The sequence below is a fragment of the Pantherophis guttatus genome, chromosome 1 (genome assembly GCF_059756535.1).
Source record: "Pantherophis guttatus breed Tessera chromosome 1, ASM5975653v1, whole genome shotgun sequence".
NCBI classification, from domain to species: domain Eukaryota; kingdom Metazoa; phylum Chordata; class Lepidosauria; order Squamata; family Colubridae; genus Pantherophis; species Pantherophis guttatus.
Window position 1 is genome coordinate 349,551,258 of NC_142063.1, and position 21,866 is coordinate 349,573,123.

A 21,866-nucleotide genomic window follows, 5' to 3' on the forward strand; every position below is an offset into this window, starting at 1 on the left:
GGCTTCGGGGTGAGATACCACCAGTACGCTGATGACACCCAGCTGTACATCTCCACCCCAGGCCACCCCAACGATGCCCTTGAAGTGATGTCCCAGTGCCTGGAGGCTGTGCGGGTCTGGATGGGGAGGAACAGGCTCAGGCTCAACCCTTCCAAGACTGAGTGGCTGTGGCTCCCGGCATCCCGATATAGTCAGTTGACTCCATCACTGACTATTGGGGGCGAGTCGTTGGCCCCCACAGAGAGGGCTCTCAATCTGGGAGTCCTGGATATGCAGCTGTCCTTGAAGGAACATCTGACGGCTGTAACCAAGGGGACCTTTTGTCAGGTTCGCTTGATTCGCCAGTTGCAGCCCTTTCTTGATCGGGATTCCCTGTGCACAGTCACTCACGCCCTCGTCACCTCTCGCCTTGACTACTGCAACGCTCTCTACATGGGGCTCCCCTTGAGGAGCACCCGGAGGCTCCAGCTGGTCCAGAATGCAGCAGCGCGGGTAGTGACGGGAGCAGCATGGCGCTCCCATGTAACACCGCTCCTGCGCGAGCTGCACTGGCTCCCGGTGGTCTTCTGGGTGCGCTTCAAGGTGCTGGTTATCACCTTCAAAGCGCTCCATGGCATAGGGCCTAGCTATCTTCGAGACCGCCTGTTGCTACCGACGACCTCCCATTGACCCGTGCGCTCCCACAGAGAGGGCCTCGGGGTGCCATCAGCCAAACAGTGTAGGCTGGTGACCCCCAGGGGGAGGGCCTTCTCTGTGGGGGCACCTACCCTCTGGAATCAGCTCCCCCCAGAGATAAGAATCCAGGACCTCACTGCCTTCCGTCGTGCCCTTAAAACCCATTTTTTCAAGCAAGCCGGGCTGGCTTAAGAAGAAATTTTTAAATGTTTTTAAATGTTTTAAATGTTTTAATTGGTAGTGAGTTTTAATTGGGCCAAATTTATATATCTTTTAATTGTTTTTTAATATTTGTTCTGCATGTTTTTTAATTCTGGCTGTACACCGCCCTGAGTCCTCAGGGAGAAGGGCGGTATAGAAATTCATAAATAAATAAATAAATTATAAAACTTTTCAATAAAAAAAATAAAAATAAAATTTACACGGTCCTGGAACTGTTCCTCAAACTGCCCTAAATTTATAGTCTTTAAAATTATCCAATTTGTACCCTCTGATTTTCCCAAATTTTAAGTCTTATTCAATTTTTCTTCTTTCTTCTTAGTATTCCAAATTGACTCACCAAGTTTCCCTAAATGCCTTTAATCCACAAAATCAGAAAAGAAGTTTCCAAGATGTTTCTTGTTAATTGTAATCCACCTTACCTTTAAAATCTTCAAATTAAGTTAAATTAAGTTAAATTAATTAACTTAATTGAGAACAATTAACCAATGGAACGGCTTCCCTCCACAAGTTTTGAATGCTCCAACAATGGAAGTTTTCAAGAAGAGATTGGACAACCATTTGTCTGAAATAGTATAGTTTCCTGCCTGAGCAGGGGTTGGACTAGAAGATCTCCAAGGTCCCTTCCAACTCTGATCATTCTATTCTATTTAAGAAGAGCTAGGATCAGCATGACAGTTGCTGGCCCAAATTTATCATGTACATCTTTTGTCTGACAAGGCACAACTTTGTTAATAATCATGTGGCATGTCCTTTATAGCGTCAGTCATAACAAAGGATTTCCCAGCTATGTTTAGCTTGATCCAGCTTCTAAAGGCTTTTACTATGGATTTAGCTGGCAGGGCTTCTTGTATCAATTGACTAAATCTTTCTTGTTCTGCAGCAATTGATCTATTGAGTGATTTACTATCACTCAAATTTATAATTGCATTAGTTATATAGAATTGTCAGTATTTACTATTAAAATATTTTTATTGTATTTCACTTTTTTAAAAAGCATTTTTCTTTGATGGTGTATGTATTTTTCTTTGTTTTGTTCTTTTATTTCTTTTTGTCACTATTCTAAAAACAAAAGAATTTAAAAAATGTTTCTTTGAACAATATGGTGCATCTTTAGAATCAGCCCACCCACTGCCTATCCATTTACTAACATTGTTAAGGCAATGAATCACAAATTCCACTTTTGCAATTTTTATTTACGCCACATATTATACACATGTTGATTACAGGCTACAAAAAATAACTGCCAAGAAAGTGTGTAGTGTTATATAATACAGGGCACATTTTATATATGCTTTTGCTTTAGTTTTGTGTATAGCATTTTTCACTCTGCCTGCATGTTATTAAAATGATTAAAATACTTGCAGTTATAATAGATTAACAAGCTTTGATCACATCAGGTTTTATTATGAAATGCTGGGTTTGACTAAAATACTAGCTAGAAAAAAACATCCCATTTAAACTGAGTAGTGTAATACTATGCAAAAATGCATCTCAAAATGAAAATAGTGACCAGTGGTGCTCTTATAGCAGGTCACTCCAATTCAGGGGAAAGTTAACTACCCAAAATGGACTGTCTAGGAGGCCTTCAAGCAAAGCAGTTGCTTCATTCGAGTAAGAAGCAAATCATGAAATGCCTCTGATACCAGATGAAAGGAAAGGGTGATAATATTGCAACCATACTTTGAAAACTGAAATAAAGTGGTTGAAATATGAATATTGCAATACGTTTGCTCTTCTCTAGTTGATTTGCTGAATTTGCTGAACTTCATTGGGACAATTCACACATTAAACCAAAAGCAAAGCATAATACATGAACATTGAATAGTTTTACATACTATACTGTCATGGTTTAATGAATAAAACAAAATTGATTAGTTTTATAATATACAGGCAATATGGTTTATAAATCACAATAGCTGGTCAAAATTCAACAAAGCACAGGGTCTATGTATCATTCCAGGAATTCTGAAGGATCAACATTGCAGAATTGGTCACCGAATTTCCAACATTACTTACAATAAAAACATTGCCCTCGTGTTTCTAATGCTGCCAACTTGGCAGAGCCTAAGCAGAAATGTATTATAATAAACTATGTTTCTACTTAAATGCAGCGTATCCTGTTAAATAAAACTCCTGTATATCTCTTTAAGAGGTACTTCCTGCGAGAGTACAGAAAATCAACCAACCTCAATTGGAGAAATTCTGTGGTTTCCAAGAATACTTTAGGATCTGTTTCGGAAAAATCATTTTCAGGGAAACAAATCTTACAATCTCTACTGAACTTCCCATAAAATAAATTCCCACAGCAAGCCATAAAAGTAAAAAAAGGCAACTGGTGGCACTGCTGCCTTTCCTAAGACCTTGAGAAGTGTAGTTGAGGCTTTGTGCCAAGCACTCGGTTTTCAGAACAAATCTAGTCTCCCAGCCTCGGTGACCCACTGGGCAGCAGTGCTTTGCATAGTGTCACCAATGGATATAACCATTTTACTAGGGAATAGACCATTCCCATCTGTGGATCCATAGAAATTGGGATCTACAATCTCCCATTACGTTGAAAAGTTGACTTAACTAAGGTGATCCACAGCCCACTCCCCTGCAAAATACACTTAGGCCCAGCCTTTTATGGGTAATGCAACTGTAAATATAAGGATTGACCTGTGCACTGCTCTGTTCATATTCTAATTGATTATTTGGGAGTGGGAGGGATGCATGGGACTTCCTTGACAGACAAGGGGATCCAGTCATTTCAATATTCTTAAAGCAAGAACAGAATGGCACTATTGCATAAGCACTAAAGGGCGTTTCCCTCCTTTATTAATGGAATATGAGATGGCATATTACACACCTGCAGTTCATTCTTGGGAAGAATATCGGGGCAGGCACATTTTGATAAGCAAAGGAAATCTTGTTGGTTCAAGGTTATTTTTCTAGCAATATTAAATCAAAAAAAAACTTGGCAACAAGCAGTCTGGGAAATGTTAGTAGAAAAATTGATTTGTTCAAGTCATGAGTAGTGGAAAGATATTGTGTGTGTAAACTATTCAGGTTTTAGAATCAATCCAAAAGCATTTTAGTATTTTTATTAGTTTATTAAAAATAAGTTCTTCATGAAACCACCATCAGACTGCTTTGCAGATGGAACCATAGTTTGAAAGGAACCATTTATTGAAGAAAGTATTTGGCATTTTCATTTATCATGGCAATATTTGCCTTGCTATATGGAGTAAGTAGAAAGTACTAAAAGGAAATTTTCAGGCACTCATCTCTATAACTGGCTAATGCTTTGGAGTGTAGTGCTCAGATAAGTCGGCAATTAAAAAAGTACAATGAACACAGTTCTCTGCACTTTAAGGGAAGCTTAACATTCCACCAATAGTTAATATCCATTAACATCTACCTCTGAAATTAAGTCAGCTACTTGCTATGTCTGTACTAAAGACAAATTTTTGGAACTCACAATAATGAGCAAACTTCGCCCTAACCATCCAAAATATAATCATTAAGCTCCAGCTATCCCAGTATCAAAATACACTTAGAAAATAGACCAGGGCGATGCATAGTGTACTCATTTTGCAACAAGCAGTTATGAGACAGAAATTACAATATATATCAGATCCAAAGAGAGGAATATTTAGGCTAGCAAGCCGTGAGTGTCCTACCAAGCCACTCGGGTTATTACCTACAGAGAAAGCCATGCAACTGACAAAGCCTGAGCTCCACAGGCCTGGGTAGCATTCTCGTCCTACTCCGGGGGGGCGGGGGGGGGGAATGTAATGTCTTTGACCTAACTCTTGGCACAGAAGCCGTGCCCTGAAAACACAAGCACCTCATGAGTATTGTGTCCCAGGGACAGTTCATCTTCAATACCAGAATGCTGGCAGAAACAACCCTACTTTGACTTCTCAAGAAACAGTCTCCATTGCTGCAGCAACGAAATTCCATGTGCTTGCTCCCATCCGTAAGCAGAACAGTGGGGTCCTTTTCAGCTGAAGTCCTCTTCAGGATTTTGTTGATCCAGCATCCGGACATGTGTGAATGGGAAATGGCCCCGCCTGCCATTGCATTCTCCTTCCCACTGGCCACTCATGTTAATCTTGGTGACCTTGACTAGTTCACCAACCTGCAAACCAATAAACACACCACTGTCAACTCGGTGAATGACTCTTCAATTTCTTGGGCAGGTATCCAAACAGGCATATTCTGGGAAAAACCCCTGGCTAACAGTAACATGTTCAGTGGAAAGCATATGGTTAAACAAGGAACCGGTGGTAGCAGCTGCTCCTAGCCTGGTCCTTTGACAGCAAGAACTACAGCTTTTCTCCTTTTTCACCAAGGGAATATACGGCATGCTATTTGAATCTCAGGTTTTGTTCCAAAGGGCGGCAGGGCTGTGCAGTAAAGTTCCTTTTATTCCAGAAAGCAAAGAGCTGAAACAGATAATTTGCCTTTGCTACTCAATGAACTTTCAGCACAAATTATGATCTAACTCACCCAAACACCTATAGAAAGGAACTCAAACACCAAAGCAGGGTGGATAAAAATCGATGATTAAAAAAAAAATAAATTAAAAAAAAAACACTGTTTTTAATTTAAATTGATTTTTTTAATTTTTATCAAATTTATTTTAATAAAATGCTTTTGGAGTAAAAATCTATCTAAAGAGAGTTTTCTATTTAAGATTTATTCAGCATGAAATGGAGTTTAGTTATGTAGCATGAGGCTGTATATTCTGCAATATTGGGACTGTCGGTGAGTCAACAGCGGGTCAGAGAAGGAGCTGCTGCGGGACAGAGATGACAGTTAGGGTTATTAAACTTGATTTAAATCAAGCCTTTTTTACTAGTGATTTAAATCATGATTTAAATCAACTTGATCTGAATCAAATCCAACCTGTACCAAAGGTTAAGAATGACTAGAATTTTGCACAATCATTTTGTATACATGTATTATTTTCTTATCTCTGAAGTGACATCTCCAATCCTGCCATGTTGAAAAGTCAGAGCTCTGTTGTCATGCCTCATCATTCTGGCAGTTCTGCCTAACAGTAATGACTTCGGAAACAATTACAGAACAATTCCAGTTTGAGAACAAAGTAATGTCTTGGGAACAAGGGTGTGTTACCCTTTAAATATATAAGCCAAGATTGCCACAATTAGTGTTCCTCAAAGCCCATTGTGGGATTCCTCCCAAGGCAAGGCAAAGGCACCAAAGAGCCAGTCTATACACTGAGCTACTACCGGTAATAGGCAGTCACAGTGTTCCATGTAAGTATGGAAGCAATTCAAGCATCACAATCTGGCTAAGGAGACATAACTAGAGGTAGTCCTTCACTTACAACAGTTTGTTTAGTGACCGTTTGAAGTTACAATGGCACTGAAAAAAGTGACTTATGACCATTTTTCCCATTTATGACTTGTAGCATCCACATAGTCATGTGATTTACATTTGGATGCTTCACAACTCACATTTATGCGGGTTGCAGTGTCTCGGAGTTATGTGATCCTCTTTTGTGACTTTCTGACAAGCAAAGTCAATGGGGAAACAAGATTCATTTAACAACCATGTTACTAATTTAATGGTCTAGCTGGTCCAGAATGCGGCTGCGCAGGGGATTATGGGAGCAACAGGGCGCTCCCATGTGACACCTCTCCCGCGCGAGCTGCACTGGCTCCCAGTGGTCTTCCGAGTGCGCTTCAAGGTGTTGGTGACCACCTTTAAAGCGCTCCATGGCTTAGGGCCAGGGTATCGAGACCGCCTTCTGCCGCCAATAGCCTCCCACCGGCCAGTACACTCGCACAGAGAGGGCCTCCTTATGGTGCCGTCGGCCAGACAATGTTGGCTGGCGAGCCCCAGGGGGAGAGCTTTCTCTGTGGCGGCACCTGCCCTCTGGAACAACCTACCCCCAGAGATACGCACAATACCAGACCTCCGGACTTTTCGTCCGGCCCTGAAAACTCATTTATTTCATCTAGCCGGGCTGGCTTGATCCCATCCTTTCGGTTTTAATTTGAAATTGGTTTTAACTGAGTTATTTTAAATTGTGGGCTGAAATTATTTAATATCTTTTAAACTGTTTTTAAATTTTATATGCCATGTTTTATCTTGGCTGAGTCCTGTTGGAGAAGGGTGGTATAAAAATCAAATAAATAAATAAATAAAAAATAATGACTGTAGTGATTAATTTAACAAATGTGGCAAGAAGAGTCATAAAATGGGGCAAAACTCAACAAATTTCTCACTTAACAACATAAATTCTGGGCTCAATTGTGGTTGTAAGTTATGGACTACCTGCAGTGATACAAATACACTTCCATTAAGGCAGGACCTTCTGCTATCAGTTCGCAAGTGAAGTAGCACCCCAACCCTTTTCCAGTGCCATTTCCTGCCTTATCCTGTTGCTTTAGAAGAAATCAAGCTGGGATACATTTAGCTGACACCCCAGAAAATAGTTAATGTGTATCAAACCTCTAAGCAGTATAACCCATGACCTTGGGCATGAAAGGCCAAACTAGATTTTTTTCACTATAGTAACTTTTCCTCTGAAACATGCTTTAGACAGAACTTAAGTAATCGGTGGGCTTCTCACAGAACAGACAAACACACACACACACACAGCACTCACAACACAGAAATACTATCCATTTCACAATGATCATGCTAGTCTTTCTGCATGCTACATTTGTGGGGAACATCAGCATCAGTGGCTTGGAAACCTTGCTGCTCGCTGGGTTCCCCCGTTCTTTTCAAAACAGAAGAATCTGAGTGAGAATTCTCTCTGCAATGCGCCACTACATACCTCCAAGGCCAAGGCTGTCTTGTCATAAGCATTAGGGACCCGCTTCTGGATGACCCGGGCAAGTATTGGCCCATTCTGAAGGTTGGGGAGTGGCGTATTGATGCTAGGCTGGGCATAGGGACCTGGTTCTGGTCCACCCAATGCTTGTGGGACGGTACTATCCTGGTTACTTCCAATCGGAGCGGAGACTGCAGCAGAGGCAGGCTTATACTTCTCGACATAAGGAACCGGTATCATGCCTCGCCTGCCACCGCCGTCCTCTGCATTCCACCACTGCTCTTCGGGCTTTTCCCAGATCCTCAGTATGTCTCCTTTCTTAAATGGGAGATCTTCCTCATCATTGCCACTAAAGTCAAAAAGAGCACGTACGTATTCAACTTCTTCCTGCCTGAGCTGCGCATCATTGTTATGCTTTGATTTTGAAACAGGCTCTATCAATGTTGTAGTGTCCAAGTAGTGTATTTTGTAGAACTCCAACAAAGCTGGTAACGAATCAAACTCTTGATCACCTATCCGAAACTTAGAAGGCGACAACCCTGCAAGTGGGGAAACAAAAAAAGTAAATAATGAAATAAAACAGGCAACACCAAGAATAGCATTCAACCAATAACCCATTTTGTTTCTTAAAAATGAAAAACTAAATAAATAATATACATTACTTTATTACTTTATTATTTATAAATAATATCCATTACATAATATCCATTACTTTTAATTACTTTACATTGTAATGTAACCATTACAATGGTTACTTTACGGTACCATTGAGTCTGTACATTTAGCACTTAACTTATGCACAAATCCACTTTGTAAGCAGCAAAGTAGCTCTTCAGAGGCAACACAAAACTCAAAAGTTATCAGCCCCCTTAACTAAAGGGAACAACTGCAAACCTAAATGTAATTACACATGACTTGACCTGCCCTTTTTAAGAAAGAAGGGGCCTGCCTTGAGGAATCACAGGGCTCTAGAGCCACCATAGGAAGAGTCCTAATCCTCACCATTCAGCCCAGAGGACAGGCAACCAACTGGGTCTTCAGTTGCCTAAAAGGGCTTTTACAAACAGAAGACCCAAATTCTGACTGCTAAAGAGCATTTTATTCAAGTACACGGAAGGAGCGGCGGCAACATAGGCGACACCGGCTCATCTCAAACAACAAAAGCAGCCGGCCCTGCTTAGTGCGTGGATGGGAGACCAGGAGGGGATTTTAGGAATGGGTAAGTCCAAAAGCGATTCCACCAGAGTTGCAGCCAGGACGCTCCGCTCAGCCGCATCCCCAGGACACCCGGGCGAAGGAGAGATCTCCCAGGTGCTCCCTCGGCTGGGGCCGGGCGGCGGAGGCCGGAAAAAGGGGGGGAGGGGAACTCACCGGGCGCCGAGGGGGCCGCCCCCGCCCCGCCCCCGCCCTGGCTGTTGACGATGTAGTGCGAGACGCGCGAGCTCTCGGAGACGGAGAGGACGAAGTCGCCCAGGATGCTGCCCGAGTCCCGCACCAGGAAGGTGCCGTGGCGCTGCCCCTGCAGGAGCTCCACTGCCTCCGCCCGGCTCAGCCGCCCCCAGTACCAGCTCGCCTGGTCCTCCGCGTCGAACTGCCCGGCCATGGCCGGCGGGGGAGAGCCGCAGCGTCGCCGCTGATCGCGCGCGCCCACCCGGCCGCCGCCTCCTGCAGCCGCCCAAGATGGCGGCCGCCGCGCCTCACTGCCCGGAAGTGACGGCTCTCCGACGGAAGCCGTTGTTGCGGCCCCCACGGTGGTGTCATCGGAGTGCGCCTGGTGGGAAGGCGCCCGGGCCTGGAGGCGTGGCCGGAGGCTGCCGCGCCTGCGCTCTGCGCGGCGCTCGTGACCCACTTCACAGTCTCTCCCGGTGAGGAGCGGAACGTTTTTCTTGGCTCGGCTCGTCATGCGCCGCCTCGCCTCCCGCCCTGCCTGTCGGCAGTTGGGACAGTAGGGGCGTCCACGTGGAGGTCGCGGATCGCTAAAAATGATCCACGCGTTAGATTGGCGGTTGACGGCCGCTCTTTATTACGCCTTTGTGGATGCGATTCTCCCGTATGGCGAGTCTCCCCCCTCGGAGGGCCCGTGTGGAGCAGCACCGTCCCACCCGGAACGAGGGGCAGTGAATCCCCGGGACCAGCAGGCCGGGGGCGGCAAGCGATGGCTTCCCGTGAAGCAGGGACGGAGAGAGACTCGCGTGGGAGCCTTCGGAAGAGGGACCGAGGACCCTTGACCAGCATAACGTGGAGGCAGGAGAAGGATCAGCAGAAGGCAGCGTTGCCCCTTCCAGAGCCTCCCCCAAAGGATACCTTGGTGGGGACGGTGCTGAAGACTGAGGGACCAAGAAGGAGAGAGTTCCCATCGGAAAGCACGCACAACTGGCCCTGTTTCAATTCCAGGCCTGAAACGTCCTGAAAGGGATCCAGATAATCATCTTTAGGATCCTTCCGAGCTGTTCTGCAACCACGTTCTCAATATCTTTCTTTAAGAAGAGAAGGTTGGATACAGTTCGGAAATGATCTAGTATGGTTTGGTCTAGAGATAGTTACTTGAGAAGGGGATAAATCAGCACCTCAAGTGGCAAAGGGGCAACCCTGTCTCTCAAGGATTTACCGTTGTGAGAATCCAGCCACACATCATCTCCTGGGAGGCCTTTGCCAATCAGGAGGAATATGGGGCAGGTAACCAAACTTGGAAGGATTCTGGCCCTATGGGATCAAAGTCATCCCAGGTAACAGGGCATGGCACGTGTCCCAGATACTTTCATAGGATCTTTACCAAGGCTGGACTCCAACTGGGATAGATCCAAGCTAGTTTGCCTGATAAATGCACTGCACATTCCTCCATCTGGTTCTGCAGGTGAACTTCTGGGCCCTCTTTAAACAGGAGAAGCTGAGTCACCTTGAATAGGGTGGCTGGACTGTCCTCCACAGATGCCATAAGGACAGAGATGTATTGATGCTTTGCCATCCTTAAATTGTTACAAAGTAAGCCTTAGTAGTGCTTCTAAATAGTGTTAGGTCACGTTTGCTGTTTATCAACCTCCAGCATCACTTCTGGCACTTTTTCACCTGCTTCATCTCCCTGGTGAAAGAATGTGTGGAAAAATTCTCTTTCCTAGGATCACAGATAGCTCAAAGCAATGAATGCTGCTCAGAAATAAAATGTCGGATTGTATTGGGCATACAGCAATGATGAACATGAGCCAAATATGGAAAAGCAAGGACATCAGCCTGGCAACCGAATGTAGCTTAGTGTGCTCTTTTGTATTCACCATAACTACCTATAGTTGTGAAAGTTGGACCTTAAAAAAGCAAGACAGGAACAAAATTGATTCAATTGAGATGGGGTGCTAGAAAAGGCTCCTGTCAGGCATGCCTCCTTTCAAAACTCAAGAAAGAAAACCCCCGACTCCACTTTCATAGAGAAAGGTACTTTTACTGACTATGAACTGAATGCAACCAAAGAAAAGCAAGGTCTGAAGCAAAAGGTGCGAAAGTTACATATAGAAAGCATCCCCAAAAGTCTTCCCCCCAACTGTCCAGCATAAATCATCCAATCCACAATCCCCCAGGGGTCATGTGGGTGCAACGCCTGGTGGTGTCTGTCAAAGCGTAAATCAGCCTCGTTTTCCCCTGGGGTAATTGCACTTAATTAGAGACGGATGGATCTTGTTTTCCATGCTGTATACTTTAAAGAAAGAAAAACCGAAATATATATATTTTAATAAGGACTTTATTATTTTTATTTAATAGAAAAACTAGCTAACTACATCTTTACCGGCAGCTTATCACCCAGACGAACAAAGGAAGTATAAATCAGGAAGTTAGAAAAGAAAAAAAATGTAGACATGCGCAGTAGCTCAAAATTTCACAAGACTAGTCTTGTCTCTGTTGCTATAGATACATGATGAGGTTCTCTGGCAGGCTACCGTAACGCTCAGAATGGATGCTCAGCTGACAAACACATAACACAGTGACAACCCCTTCTTTGTCAGTTGAGCAGACATCAGGTATAGCCATCAGGTAAGGCACATCTTACGCAGATACTTGTGCTGAGCTGCTGGAAGTGGTTTGTTGCAAGGTGGATTTGATTTAAATCGAGTCGATTTAAATCACTAGTAAAAAGACTTGATTTAAATCAACTTGATTTAAATCATAATTTTTAAAGAGCAACTGTCATCTCTGATACTCCTTTGACCTGCTGTTGACTCACCAATAGTCCCAGTGTTGCAGAATATACAGCCTTGTGCTACATAACTGAGCTCCATTTCATGCTGAATAAACTAAATTGTTTATGTATCTTAAATAGAAAACTATCTTACGATAGATTTTTATCCCAAAAGTTTTTTTATTAAAATAAAATTTTAAATCAAAAAATTCTGATTTAAATAAAAAAATCCGATTTAAATAAAAAAAAATCCGATTTTTTTGATTTTTTTAAAAAAATCATTGATTTTTATCTACCCTGGTTTGTTGAGCATATCAGCAATCTGATCACGTCTAGGCACATACTGCAATTTTACAAAACCTTGTTTCACTAATTGTTTTATATTTTTATAACTGATGTCAATGTGTCTGGACCTAGAACCCGTGAAACATAATTCAGAAATATAAACCACAGATTCATTGTCTTCCATCACAGTGATTGATCGGATCGGGTGTGTCCAGATATCTGTGACCAAAGCATCAAACCATGTTAGAGAATTACATGCATCTGAAACACAAACATATTCAGCCTCCGTAGATGAACAAGAAACAAAATTCTGTTTTCGCACATGCCAGTAAACAGGACATCCATTTAAGAACATCATATAACCTGAGGTACTTTTACGTGATTTCTTATCACTCGCCCAATCAGAATCTGCATAACAACATAATTCTGGCCTGGCCTAAATCTCCTCCCTTTTAAAATTTTAAAATTTAAATTTTAAACATTAATTTTAATTTGTTTAATTATGGGATATTTTTAAAATTGAGCCAAATTGTTTAATCTGTTTTAATTTATTTTAAATTTTGTATTCCTATGTTTTATCTTTTGGCTGTTCACCGCCCTGAGTCCTTCGGGAGAAGGGCGGTATAGAAATCTAATAAAATAAATAATAATAAAAAAAAAAAATTCTGCATAATCAGTATGTGTCGGTTCTAACAATAGCCTCATATTTTTAGTGTGTTTTAGGTATTTCAATAATTTCTTAACACATGTCCAATGAAACTGTCTTGCCTTACCTACGTGTCGGGACAAGAGATTAACACGAAGTGCAATGTCAGGTCTAGTCCAATGCTAATATACAACAGTGACCCAATAACTGAACGATAAAAGTGTTTGATCCTCGAATTCAGGACTTGGTTCATGTGCCAAGTTGTGAAAATCTGTTTGCATGGGTATACGTACTGTATTAGCATCTTTCATGTTGCAATGATGCAAAATTTGCTTAATTTTATTCTCTTGTGAAAGACTAAACCCCTTCTGAGTTTTGACAACCTGAACACCTAAATAAGTGTTAACATAACCTAAAAATTTCAATGTGAAATATCTCTGCAAAGCTTTAGCAAAATTCTCACTCATCCGTTTATTTGGATCAATATAAACAATATCAACATAAACCAGAACTATCTCATATATATTATCAGATCTTTTTGTAAACACGCATTCATCAGTTTCGGACTTAATAAAGCCCATTGAATTTAGTTTGTCAGTAAGACATAAGTACCACATTAAACCAGACTGTTTCAGACCATTGGCAGCTTGCGAAGACGGAACATCAGGTTGAGAAGAACTAGTGGCTGGAACATTCGCCTGTAGATCTTGATCATCATACTTTGTGGCATCAGCAGCATCTCTTGGAAAATAAACTGCAGGATCATTGGAATGAATCCTGGACCAGTCAGCATCTTCCTCAAAATTAGTGGATTGGGAAATCACTATTACATGTTTAGAGTCAATAAATTTGCTCCATTTTGAATTGTCATCAATACCCATAAATCTCAATCTCTTTGCTGCTGGACCTCCTTTCCTTCTTTGAGCTAAGGGAATGTTCACCATAGCGTATGAACCAAAAATACGGAGGTGTTTGAGATCGGGCTTGTACCCATACAACATGAAGAAAGGAGTCTGATTTATTACACTACAAGTACGGTTGACAATGTAATTTGCATATTTAATAGTTTTACCCCAGTATGGGATACTGAGGTTGCCGACTTCTAGGAGACAACGCATCATGGTTTGCAGGACCGCTTGTCACCTTTCTACCACCCCGTTATGAGCCGGTGTGTAAGGGGCCGAGGTCTGATGAAGAATTCCGTTCTTACGCATTCAGTCCTGGAACCGCTGAGACATGAATTCAGCACCACGATCACTTTGAATTCTGGTGATGCTAACTCCGTGTTGAGTATAAACAAGAGCAGCAAAGTCTTTAAAGATCTGAAAGGTCTCAGTTTTTTCTTTCATAGGATATACATATCCATATCTAGAGTAATTATCAACAATTGTTAGAAAATATTTTTTACTACCAAGTGTTGGCGTAAAAGGACCTACTATGTCAGTGTGTACCAAATCAAAAATGCGTGTTGACAGGCGTATAGCACGTTTTGGAATGGCTGCTGCTTTGGATTTGGCCTTTTTGCAGACAGCACAGTCCAAAAACACCTTACACCGCTTTAGATCCAAACCTTTTGCGAACTCCTGCATTTTCCTAAGAACACGGAAACTGGCATGCCCCAATCTTCTATGCCACTTATGGATACACCTGTAATGCAAAGGTTTACCAATTAGTGAATTTTCAACATTAACATTTTTATGAGGAACCTCAGGTTTGCTTTGAGCAACCTGTTTCCTAATTTTCTTTTTGTTGGCCTTTGGAGTAGCAACAGGATCTCTCTCTGGAACATCTCTCTCTGGGCCTGTGCTCTCCTCTTTTGGAGTTTATTTATTTATTTATCTTTTATTTTTATACCGCCCTTCTCCAGCAGGACTCAGGGCGGCGGACAGCCGAAGTAAAAACACAGCATACAAAAATTAAAACAGTTTAAAAGATATTAAATAATGTCGGCCCACAATTTAAAACAACCCAGTTAAAATTAATTTCAAATTAAAACCAAAGGATGGGATCAAGCCAGCATGGCTAGATGAAATAAGTGAGTTTTAAGGACCCGACGAAAAGTCCGGAGGTCTGGTATCGTGCGTATCTCTGGGGGAAGGTCGTTCCAGAGGGCGGGTGCCGCCACAGAATAAGCTCTCCCCCTGGGGGTCGCCAGCTGACTTTGTCTGGCCGACGGCACCCTGAGGAGGCCCTCTCTGTGCGAGCATAATGGCCGGTGGGAGGCAATTGGTGGCAGAAGGTGGTCTTGTAAATACCCAGGCCCTAAGCCATGGAGCGCTTTAAAGGTGGTCACCAACACCAGTGCAGCTTGCGCAGGAGAGGTGTCACATGGGAGTGCCCCGATGCTCCCATAATCCCCTGCGCAGCCACATTCTGGACCAGTTGGAGCCTCCAGGTGTACCCCAAGGGGAGCCCCATGTAGAGAGCATTTCAGTAGTCCAGGCGGGAAGTGACGAGTGCTTGAGTGACCGTGCGTAGGGAGTCCCGATCCAGAAAGGGACGCAACTGGCGTATCAGGCGAACCTGATAAAAAGCCCCCCTGGCCACGGCCGTCACATTTTCATTTCATTTTCATTTTATTAAATTTGTATACCGCCCTACTCCCGAAGGACTCAGGGCGGTGAACAGCCATTAAATAAAATATATAAATACAAAATTTAAAATAGAGATAAAACAAATAAATTTGGCTGAACCATTTTAAAACCCCAATTTAAAACCAAATTTAAAATTCCCATTTAAAAAGAGGAAAAGTTTAGGTCAGGCCAGCTTGATGGAATAGGAACGTCTTAAGCGCGCGGCGGAAGGTACGCAGATCCGGAATCCTCCGTATCTCGGGGGGGAGCTCGTTCCAGATTGTAGGTGCCCCCACAGAGAAGGCTCTCCCCCTGGGAGCCGCCAGTCGACATTGTTTGGCTGACTGCACCTGGAGGAGCCCCTCTCTATGGGAGCGTACTGGTCGGTGGGAGGCTATTAGTGGTAGCAGGCGGTCCCGCAAATAGCCAGGTCCTAAGCCATGGAGCGCTCTGAAGGTGATAACCAAAACCTTGAAGCGCACCCGGAAGACCACTAGGAGCCAGTGCAGCTCATGCAGGAGAGGCGTTACATGGGAGGGCCACGTCGTTCCCATCACCACCCGCGCGGCTGCACTCTGCGCCAGTTGGAGCCTCCGAGTGCTCCTCAAGGGGAGCCCCATGTAGAGAGCGTTACAATAGTCCAAACGAGAGGTGACGAGGGCATGAGTGACGAGTCCCGATCCAGAAAGGGACGCAACTGGCGGATCAGGCGGACCTGATGAAAAATCCTCCCGGTCATGGCCGTCAAGTGCTCTTCTAAAGACAGCCATGAATCCAGGAGGACACCCAAGTTGCGAACCCTTTCCGTGGGGGCCAATGCTTCGCCCCCAATAGTCAGCGATGGCACCAGCTGACTATATCGGGACGTCGGAAACCACAGCCACTCGGTCTTGGATGGGTTGAGCCTGAGCCCATTTCTCCCCATCCAGATCCGTACGGCCTCCAGGCACCGGGACATCACTTCAAGGGCATCGTTGGGGTGGTCCGGGGTGGAGATGTACAGCTGGGTGTCATCAGCGTACTTATGGTACTCCACCCCGAAACCACGGATGATCTCGCCCAGCGGCTTCACATAAATGTTGAACAAAAGGGGCGAGAGGACCGATCCTTGTGGCACCCCACATATAAGGGGCCTCGGGGTCGACCTCTGTCCCCCAGTCAACACAGACTGCGACCGGTCGGAGAGAAAGGAGGAGAACCACCGTAATACGGTGCCTCCCACCCCCAACTCTTCCAACCGGTGCAGCATGATACCATGGTCGATGGTATCAAAAGCCGCTGAGAGATCTAATAGGACCAGGACAGAGGAACAACCTCTGTCCCGAGCCCTCCAGAGATCATCCACCAACGCGACCAATGCCGTTTCCGTGCTGTACCCAGGCCTGAAACCCGACTGGAACGGATCTAGATACGTCGTTTCATCCAGGTACTGGGGAAACTGTCGTGCCACCACACTCTCAACAACCTTCGCCACAAAGCGAAGGTTGGAGACTGGACGATAATTAGCCAATATTGCCGGGTCCAGGGAAGGCTTCTTGAGGAGAGGTCTCACCACCGCCTCTTTCAAGGCGGCGGGAAAGACACCCTCGCCCAATGAAGCATTTATAATCCCCTGGAGCCAGCCTCGCGTCACCTCCCGGGAATCCAGCACTAACCAGGAGGGGCACGGGTCCAACAAACGTGGTCGCATTCAGTCTACCCAGAATCCTGTCCACGTCCTCAGGGATCACAGAATCAAACTCATCCCAGATAACATTCTCAGGACCTGCCTCCGTCATCCCCGCTGGATCTACCCAGTCGGAGTCCAGATCTTCCCGAATCTGAGTGATTTTGTCATACAGATACTGAACAAAATCCTCGGCTCTTCCCTCCAAGGGGTCCTCCCTCGCTTCCTGGTGGAGCAGGGAGCGGGTCACCCTAAACAGGGCGGCCGGGCGGTTATCTGATGACGCAATAAGAGCAGCAAGATAAGTGCATTTCGCTGCTTTTATCGCCACTAGGTAATTCTTAATATGAGATCTTACCAATGTCCGGTCAGATTCAGTACGACTGGCCCTCCAACTACTCTCTAGGCGTCTTTTCCGGCACTTCATCTCCCTCAGCTCCTCAGTAAACCAAGGAGCCAGGTGAGAACGGCGCCGGGTCAGAGGCCGCAAAGGCACGACTCGATCCAGAGCTCCAGCGGCCGCCCTATCCCAGGCGGCCACTAGGTCTCCAATCAGGGATTGGCCCAAGCTCCATCTGGAACCTATCAGGTTCCATCAGGCGCCTGGGGCGGTACCATCTTATCGGTTCCGCCTCCCTGCGGCGGGGTGCAGCGGTTCGAAGGTCAAGGCGAAGGAGAGAGTGATCCGACCATGACAAGGGCTCGATGACTATGTCCCCTATCTCAAGATCACTCAGCCACTGTCCAGAGACAAAAATCAAGTCCAGTGTGTTTCCCCCCATGTGCGTAGGGCCATGAATTAGCTGGGTCAGATCCATAGCCGTCATGGAAGCCATGAACTCCCGAGCCACCTCAGACGTCTCACCCACGGACGGCAGGTTGAAATCCCCCATGACCATAAGTCTGGGGGTATCAACCGCCACCGCGGCGATAACGTTGAGTAGCTCGGGCAGGGCTGCTGCCACGTGGCAGGGAGCCAGGTACGTGATCAACAAACCCATCTGAACCCCATGACCCCATTTCACAAGGAGGGTCTCACAACCGGCCGTCTGAGGAACAGTGGCCTCCCTCGGCCTAAAACCTTCTGTAATAATAACCGCTACTCCCCCGCCCCTCCCCTGTGACCTCGGCTGATGGAATGCGTGGAAGCCTGGTGGGCACATTTCTACCAGAGGGACCCCTCCCTCCAGGCCCAACCAGGTCTCCGTAATACCTGCCAGGTCCGCTCCCCCCTCCTGAACAAGATCACAAATGAGGGGGGCTTTATTTACTACGGACCTGGCGTTGCACAACATCAGCCGAAGGCCCGGGCCCTGAGGGTCTGTGCAACCTGGAGAACGAGTGGAGCCTTGGGGGCCGGAGCACGCTACCGCTTGAAGACAGCGGATGTGCGCTCCCTTAACATGATATGGCCCCCTGCTCCCGCCATATCTACCCCTCCCCCTCACAGTACCAATGGTGAAAACACAATCTGGACAAGCTCGACCCCCCCCATTTCCTCCGGAACTCCCACCCCCCCCCGCCGCGCATAATGGCCAGGCTCGACCTTCCCCTTGGTGGGTTATCCCCCAAGCCCACAACCCTAGTTCCAATTTTACCTTCCCTCCCCCCCGGGACCCCTTAAAAATTTATCCAGAAATTTACATAAAAAACCCCTCAACCCCCTCTTCGCCGCATGCCACCTCTCTGGGTTCCAAGACCCGTCATTGAGGTAGGTCCTCGATAACGTGGAGGGCCAGGCTTGCGAGAGGGGGGAGTCTCGCAATGCAAGAAGCTGTGCCCTTAAGTACATCTAAGTTCTGTGGTAGTGATAAGGTATGGCCCGGGGCTCCATGATAGTCCAAATTGTCCTGAAAAAAGGCAGGTTGACCATAAGCGGAAGAGTCTCCACTGTCCTCTCACGGCAGTGGGGGAGTCCAATGTTCCAACCAATTCGAGGGTAATCGTCCAACCAGCCTCTCACGATGGTTGGCCAACTAGCCATGGGGGAGATGGTACATCCCATCGGTAGTGAAACAATGATAGAAACCGGCTCCGTTCGTCCTCCCGTAAGCTGCCATTTTTCATACAGCCAGCGTGCTAGATAACAAACAGAGCCAGGTCCAAAGTCTCCAGAAGTAAGCAAGCTGTCCACAATATTCATACAGGTAGCGTATAGATGGATAGTACAGGCAAGCGGATAGATGGAAAATAGGTGGGAGCCACCTCCATCGAGCAGAAACCAGCAGGGCAAGCATGTTAGTCATAGGGCCTGATAATGGCCCAGCTAGGACGGGGGGGGGGAAGAGGGTTAACCAGGGCTGCGCAGTAACTCCAACAGCCCCTCCACCCTCGTTAACCCCCCCGAGTCTTCCAGGTCTTCCAACCATCCTATATGCCCAGTCCTAGCCCCCCAAGATGGCTATAAAGGAGGCCTCACCATGGGAGCTAAAATTTGGGAATTACCCCAGAGCCCCATGGCGGCCCGAAGTTGCCAAGATTTAAAAATTCAGAGATGGAGGCTCCCCCCTCGTGTTCTTCCTCGGCTACACGACTCCAGCCATCCCAACAGCTGCTGCAACGGCATCGGCAGAGGCGCTGGCATCATCGTGGGCACCAACAGCCACATCTTCCATTCGCCCTCGCCTCCTTTGACGCCCGCTTCCTTCCCCCCGACGTCTACCTCCACTGCTCCGACTCGGGGGGGGGTGCAGTCCGCGACAACGCCAGCTTCCCCACCGTAGCCGCCGCACCAACCATCCAGACATAGCCGAAAGCCGGCTGTTTCTATTTCCTCCGCCGCCGCCGCCGCTGCCGCCCATAGATCACGAACGCTGCCCTTCTCGTGGCAGCCTCGGAACAGCTGTTCGTCGGAGCGTCGGTGCCACGCTGTTATCGGCACCTTAGAGAGCCCAAAAAACTCTCAGTCAACCGGCTCCAAGTAATGCCTGCCGGGCAGGGGGTCCCAGATGGTCAAAACGACCCCCGGAGACCCTTACAAGCCAAACACCCCATCTATATAACAGCGAGCCTAGGGCTGGGTCGCCATCTTGGAGCATGCTCAGGAGGGATGTGCTCTTCTAAAGACAGCCGTGCATCCAGGAGGACGCCCACGTTGCAAGCCCTCTCCGTGGGGGCCAATGACTTGCCCCCAATAACCAGCGATGGCACCAGCTGGCTATATCGGGACACCGGAAGCCACAGCCACTCGGTCTTGGAAGGGTTGAGTCGGAGCCTGTTTCTCCCCATCCAGGCCTGCATGGCCTCCAGGCACCGGGACATCATTTCAAGGGCATCGTTGGGGTGGAGATGTACAGCTAGGTGTCATCAGCATACTGATGGAACTCCACCCCAAACCCACGGATGATCTCACCCAGTGGCTTTACATAAATGTTGAACAGAAGGGGTGAGAGGAGCCACCCGTGCGGCACCCCACAAACAAGGCGCCTCGGGGTCGACCACTGCCCCCCTGCCAACACAGATTGCGACCGGTCAGAGAGATAGGAGAACCACCGCAAACCGGTGCCCCCTACCCCCAACCCCTCCAACCAGCACAACATGATACCATGGTCAATGGTATCAAAAGCTGCTGAAAGATCTAACAGGACCAGGATAGAGGAACAACCCCTATCCCGAGCCCTCCAGAGATCATCCACCAACGCGACCAATGCCGTTTCCGTGCTGTGCCCAGGCCTGAAGCTGGACTGGAGCGGATCTAGATAGACAGCTTCATCCAGGTACTGTGGAAGCTGCCACGCCACTACACTCTCAACAACCTTCACAATAAAACGAAGGTTGGAGACTGGACAATAAGTAGCCAAAACAGCCGGATCCAGAGAGGGCTTCTTGAGGAGGGCCCTCACCACCACTTCTTTCAAGGCGGCTGGCAGGACACCCTCACTCAAAGAAGCGTTAATAATCCTCTGGAGCCAGCCTTGTGTCACCTCCCGGGAAGCCAGCACCAGCCAGGAGGGACATGGATCCAATAAACATGTCATTCAGCCGTCCCAGAATCCTGTCCACGTCCTCGGGAGCCACAGGATCAAACTCCTCCCAGATAACACTCTCAAGACCTGCCTCAATCATCCCATCCAGACTTACCCAGTCAGAGGTCAAGCCTTCCCGAATCTGAGCGATTTTATCATACAGATACTGGACAAAATCCTCAGCTTGACCCTGCAAGTTTGTATACTTGCTGGTTTAGACCTTGGCTTTATGTAATAAACACCACCAATTAACATGGTTTCAGCAACAATATCTCCATTTTTAACTATATAACTTGCTTTTTCAAGGTGGTGAACCTGGAACTTTAATACTCTGGACAAGTGACTCTGACTAAGCAAACTACTATTTGCTGTTGGTATATAATAAACATAGGAATGAATGCATCGAACTCTTCAACATAAACAATTCCTTTTCCTACGACCTGACAAGGATGATTGGAAAAAGAATAAAGTTCACGTAGCTCAGGTTCAGGCTCGTGCATCTCTGTAAAAAGTTCCTTTCTATAGGTAACCTGCAATGCTGCGCCACTATCCAAAGTCCACAGAAGTCGTCTATCGTATTCTGGACAAGGTTGTGGATCGTTGGTTAAAGCCAATGTGGTGAGTGGAGCTTGCGGATCACGCCTGGGACCACGACAACCTTGTCTTCCGCCTCTGCCTCTGCCTCCTTTGGAGTCTGTTCCTCTGGGCTGGTACGTAACGGGAGCTGGAAATCGTTGGGGACAATCCCAGGTGGCATGTCCCACACGATTACAGATGTAGCATCTTGGCATCCTTGGAACGTAGGCTTTTCCTCGGAAGGGACGCCTCGCTGGAGCTCTTGATGCAAGTGGTCCTCTCAAATGTGGCGTGGCTTCT

At 46.4% G+C, this 21,866-nt stretch overlaps 1 protein-coding gene across 1 annotated transcript; it reads right to left on the bottom strand.

Annotated features, from left to right (window-relative positions):
• Positions 1 to 2,069: 2,069 nt before the first annotated feature.
• Positions 2,070 to 12,797, bottom strand: CRK (CRK proto-oncogene, adaptor protein). The gene is made up of 3 exons (XM_034424459.3): positions 9,062 to 12,797; positions 7,694 to 8,229; positions 2,070 to 5,017 (listed from the first exon to the last, which is right to left on the bottom strand). Exons 1-3 carry the CDS (start codon positions 9,591 to 9,593, stop codon positions 4,880 to 4,882), a joined length of 1,206 nt encoding a protein of 401 aa, XP_034280350.2. The 5' UTR covers positions 9,594 to 12,797; the 3' UTR covers positions 2,070 to 4,879.
• Positions 12,798 to 21,866: the final 9,069 nt, after the last annotated feature.

Coding starts and splice junctions, on each gene's coding strand:
- CRK (XM_034424459.3), bottom strand. CDS start 9,593: ATGACGAGCCGAGCCAAGAAAAACGTTCCGCTCCTCACCGGGAGAGAC. Junction 8,230..9,061: donor GGCGGCCCCCTCGGCGCCCG/GTGAGTTCCCCT, acceptor CCCCACTTGCAG/GGTTGTCGCCTTCTAAGTTT. Junction 5,018..7,693: donor AGACAGCCTTGGCCTTGGAG/GTATGTAGTGGC, acceptor ATTGGTTTGCAG/GTTGGTGAACTAGTCAAGGT.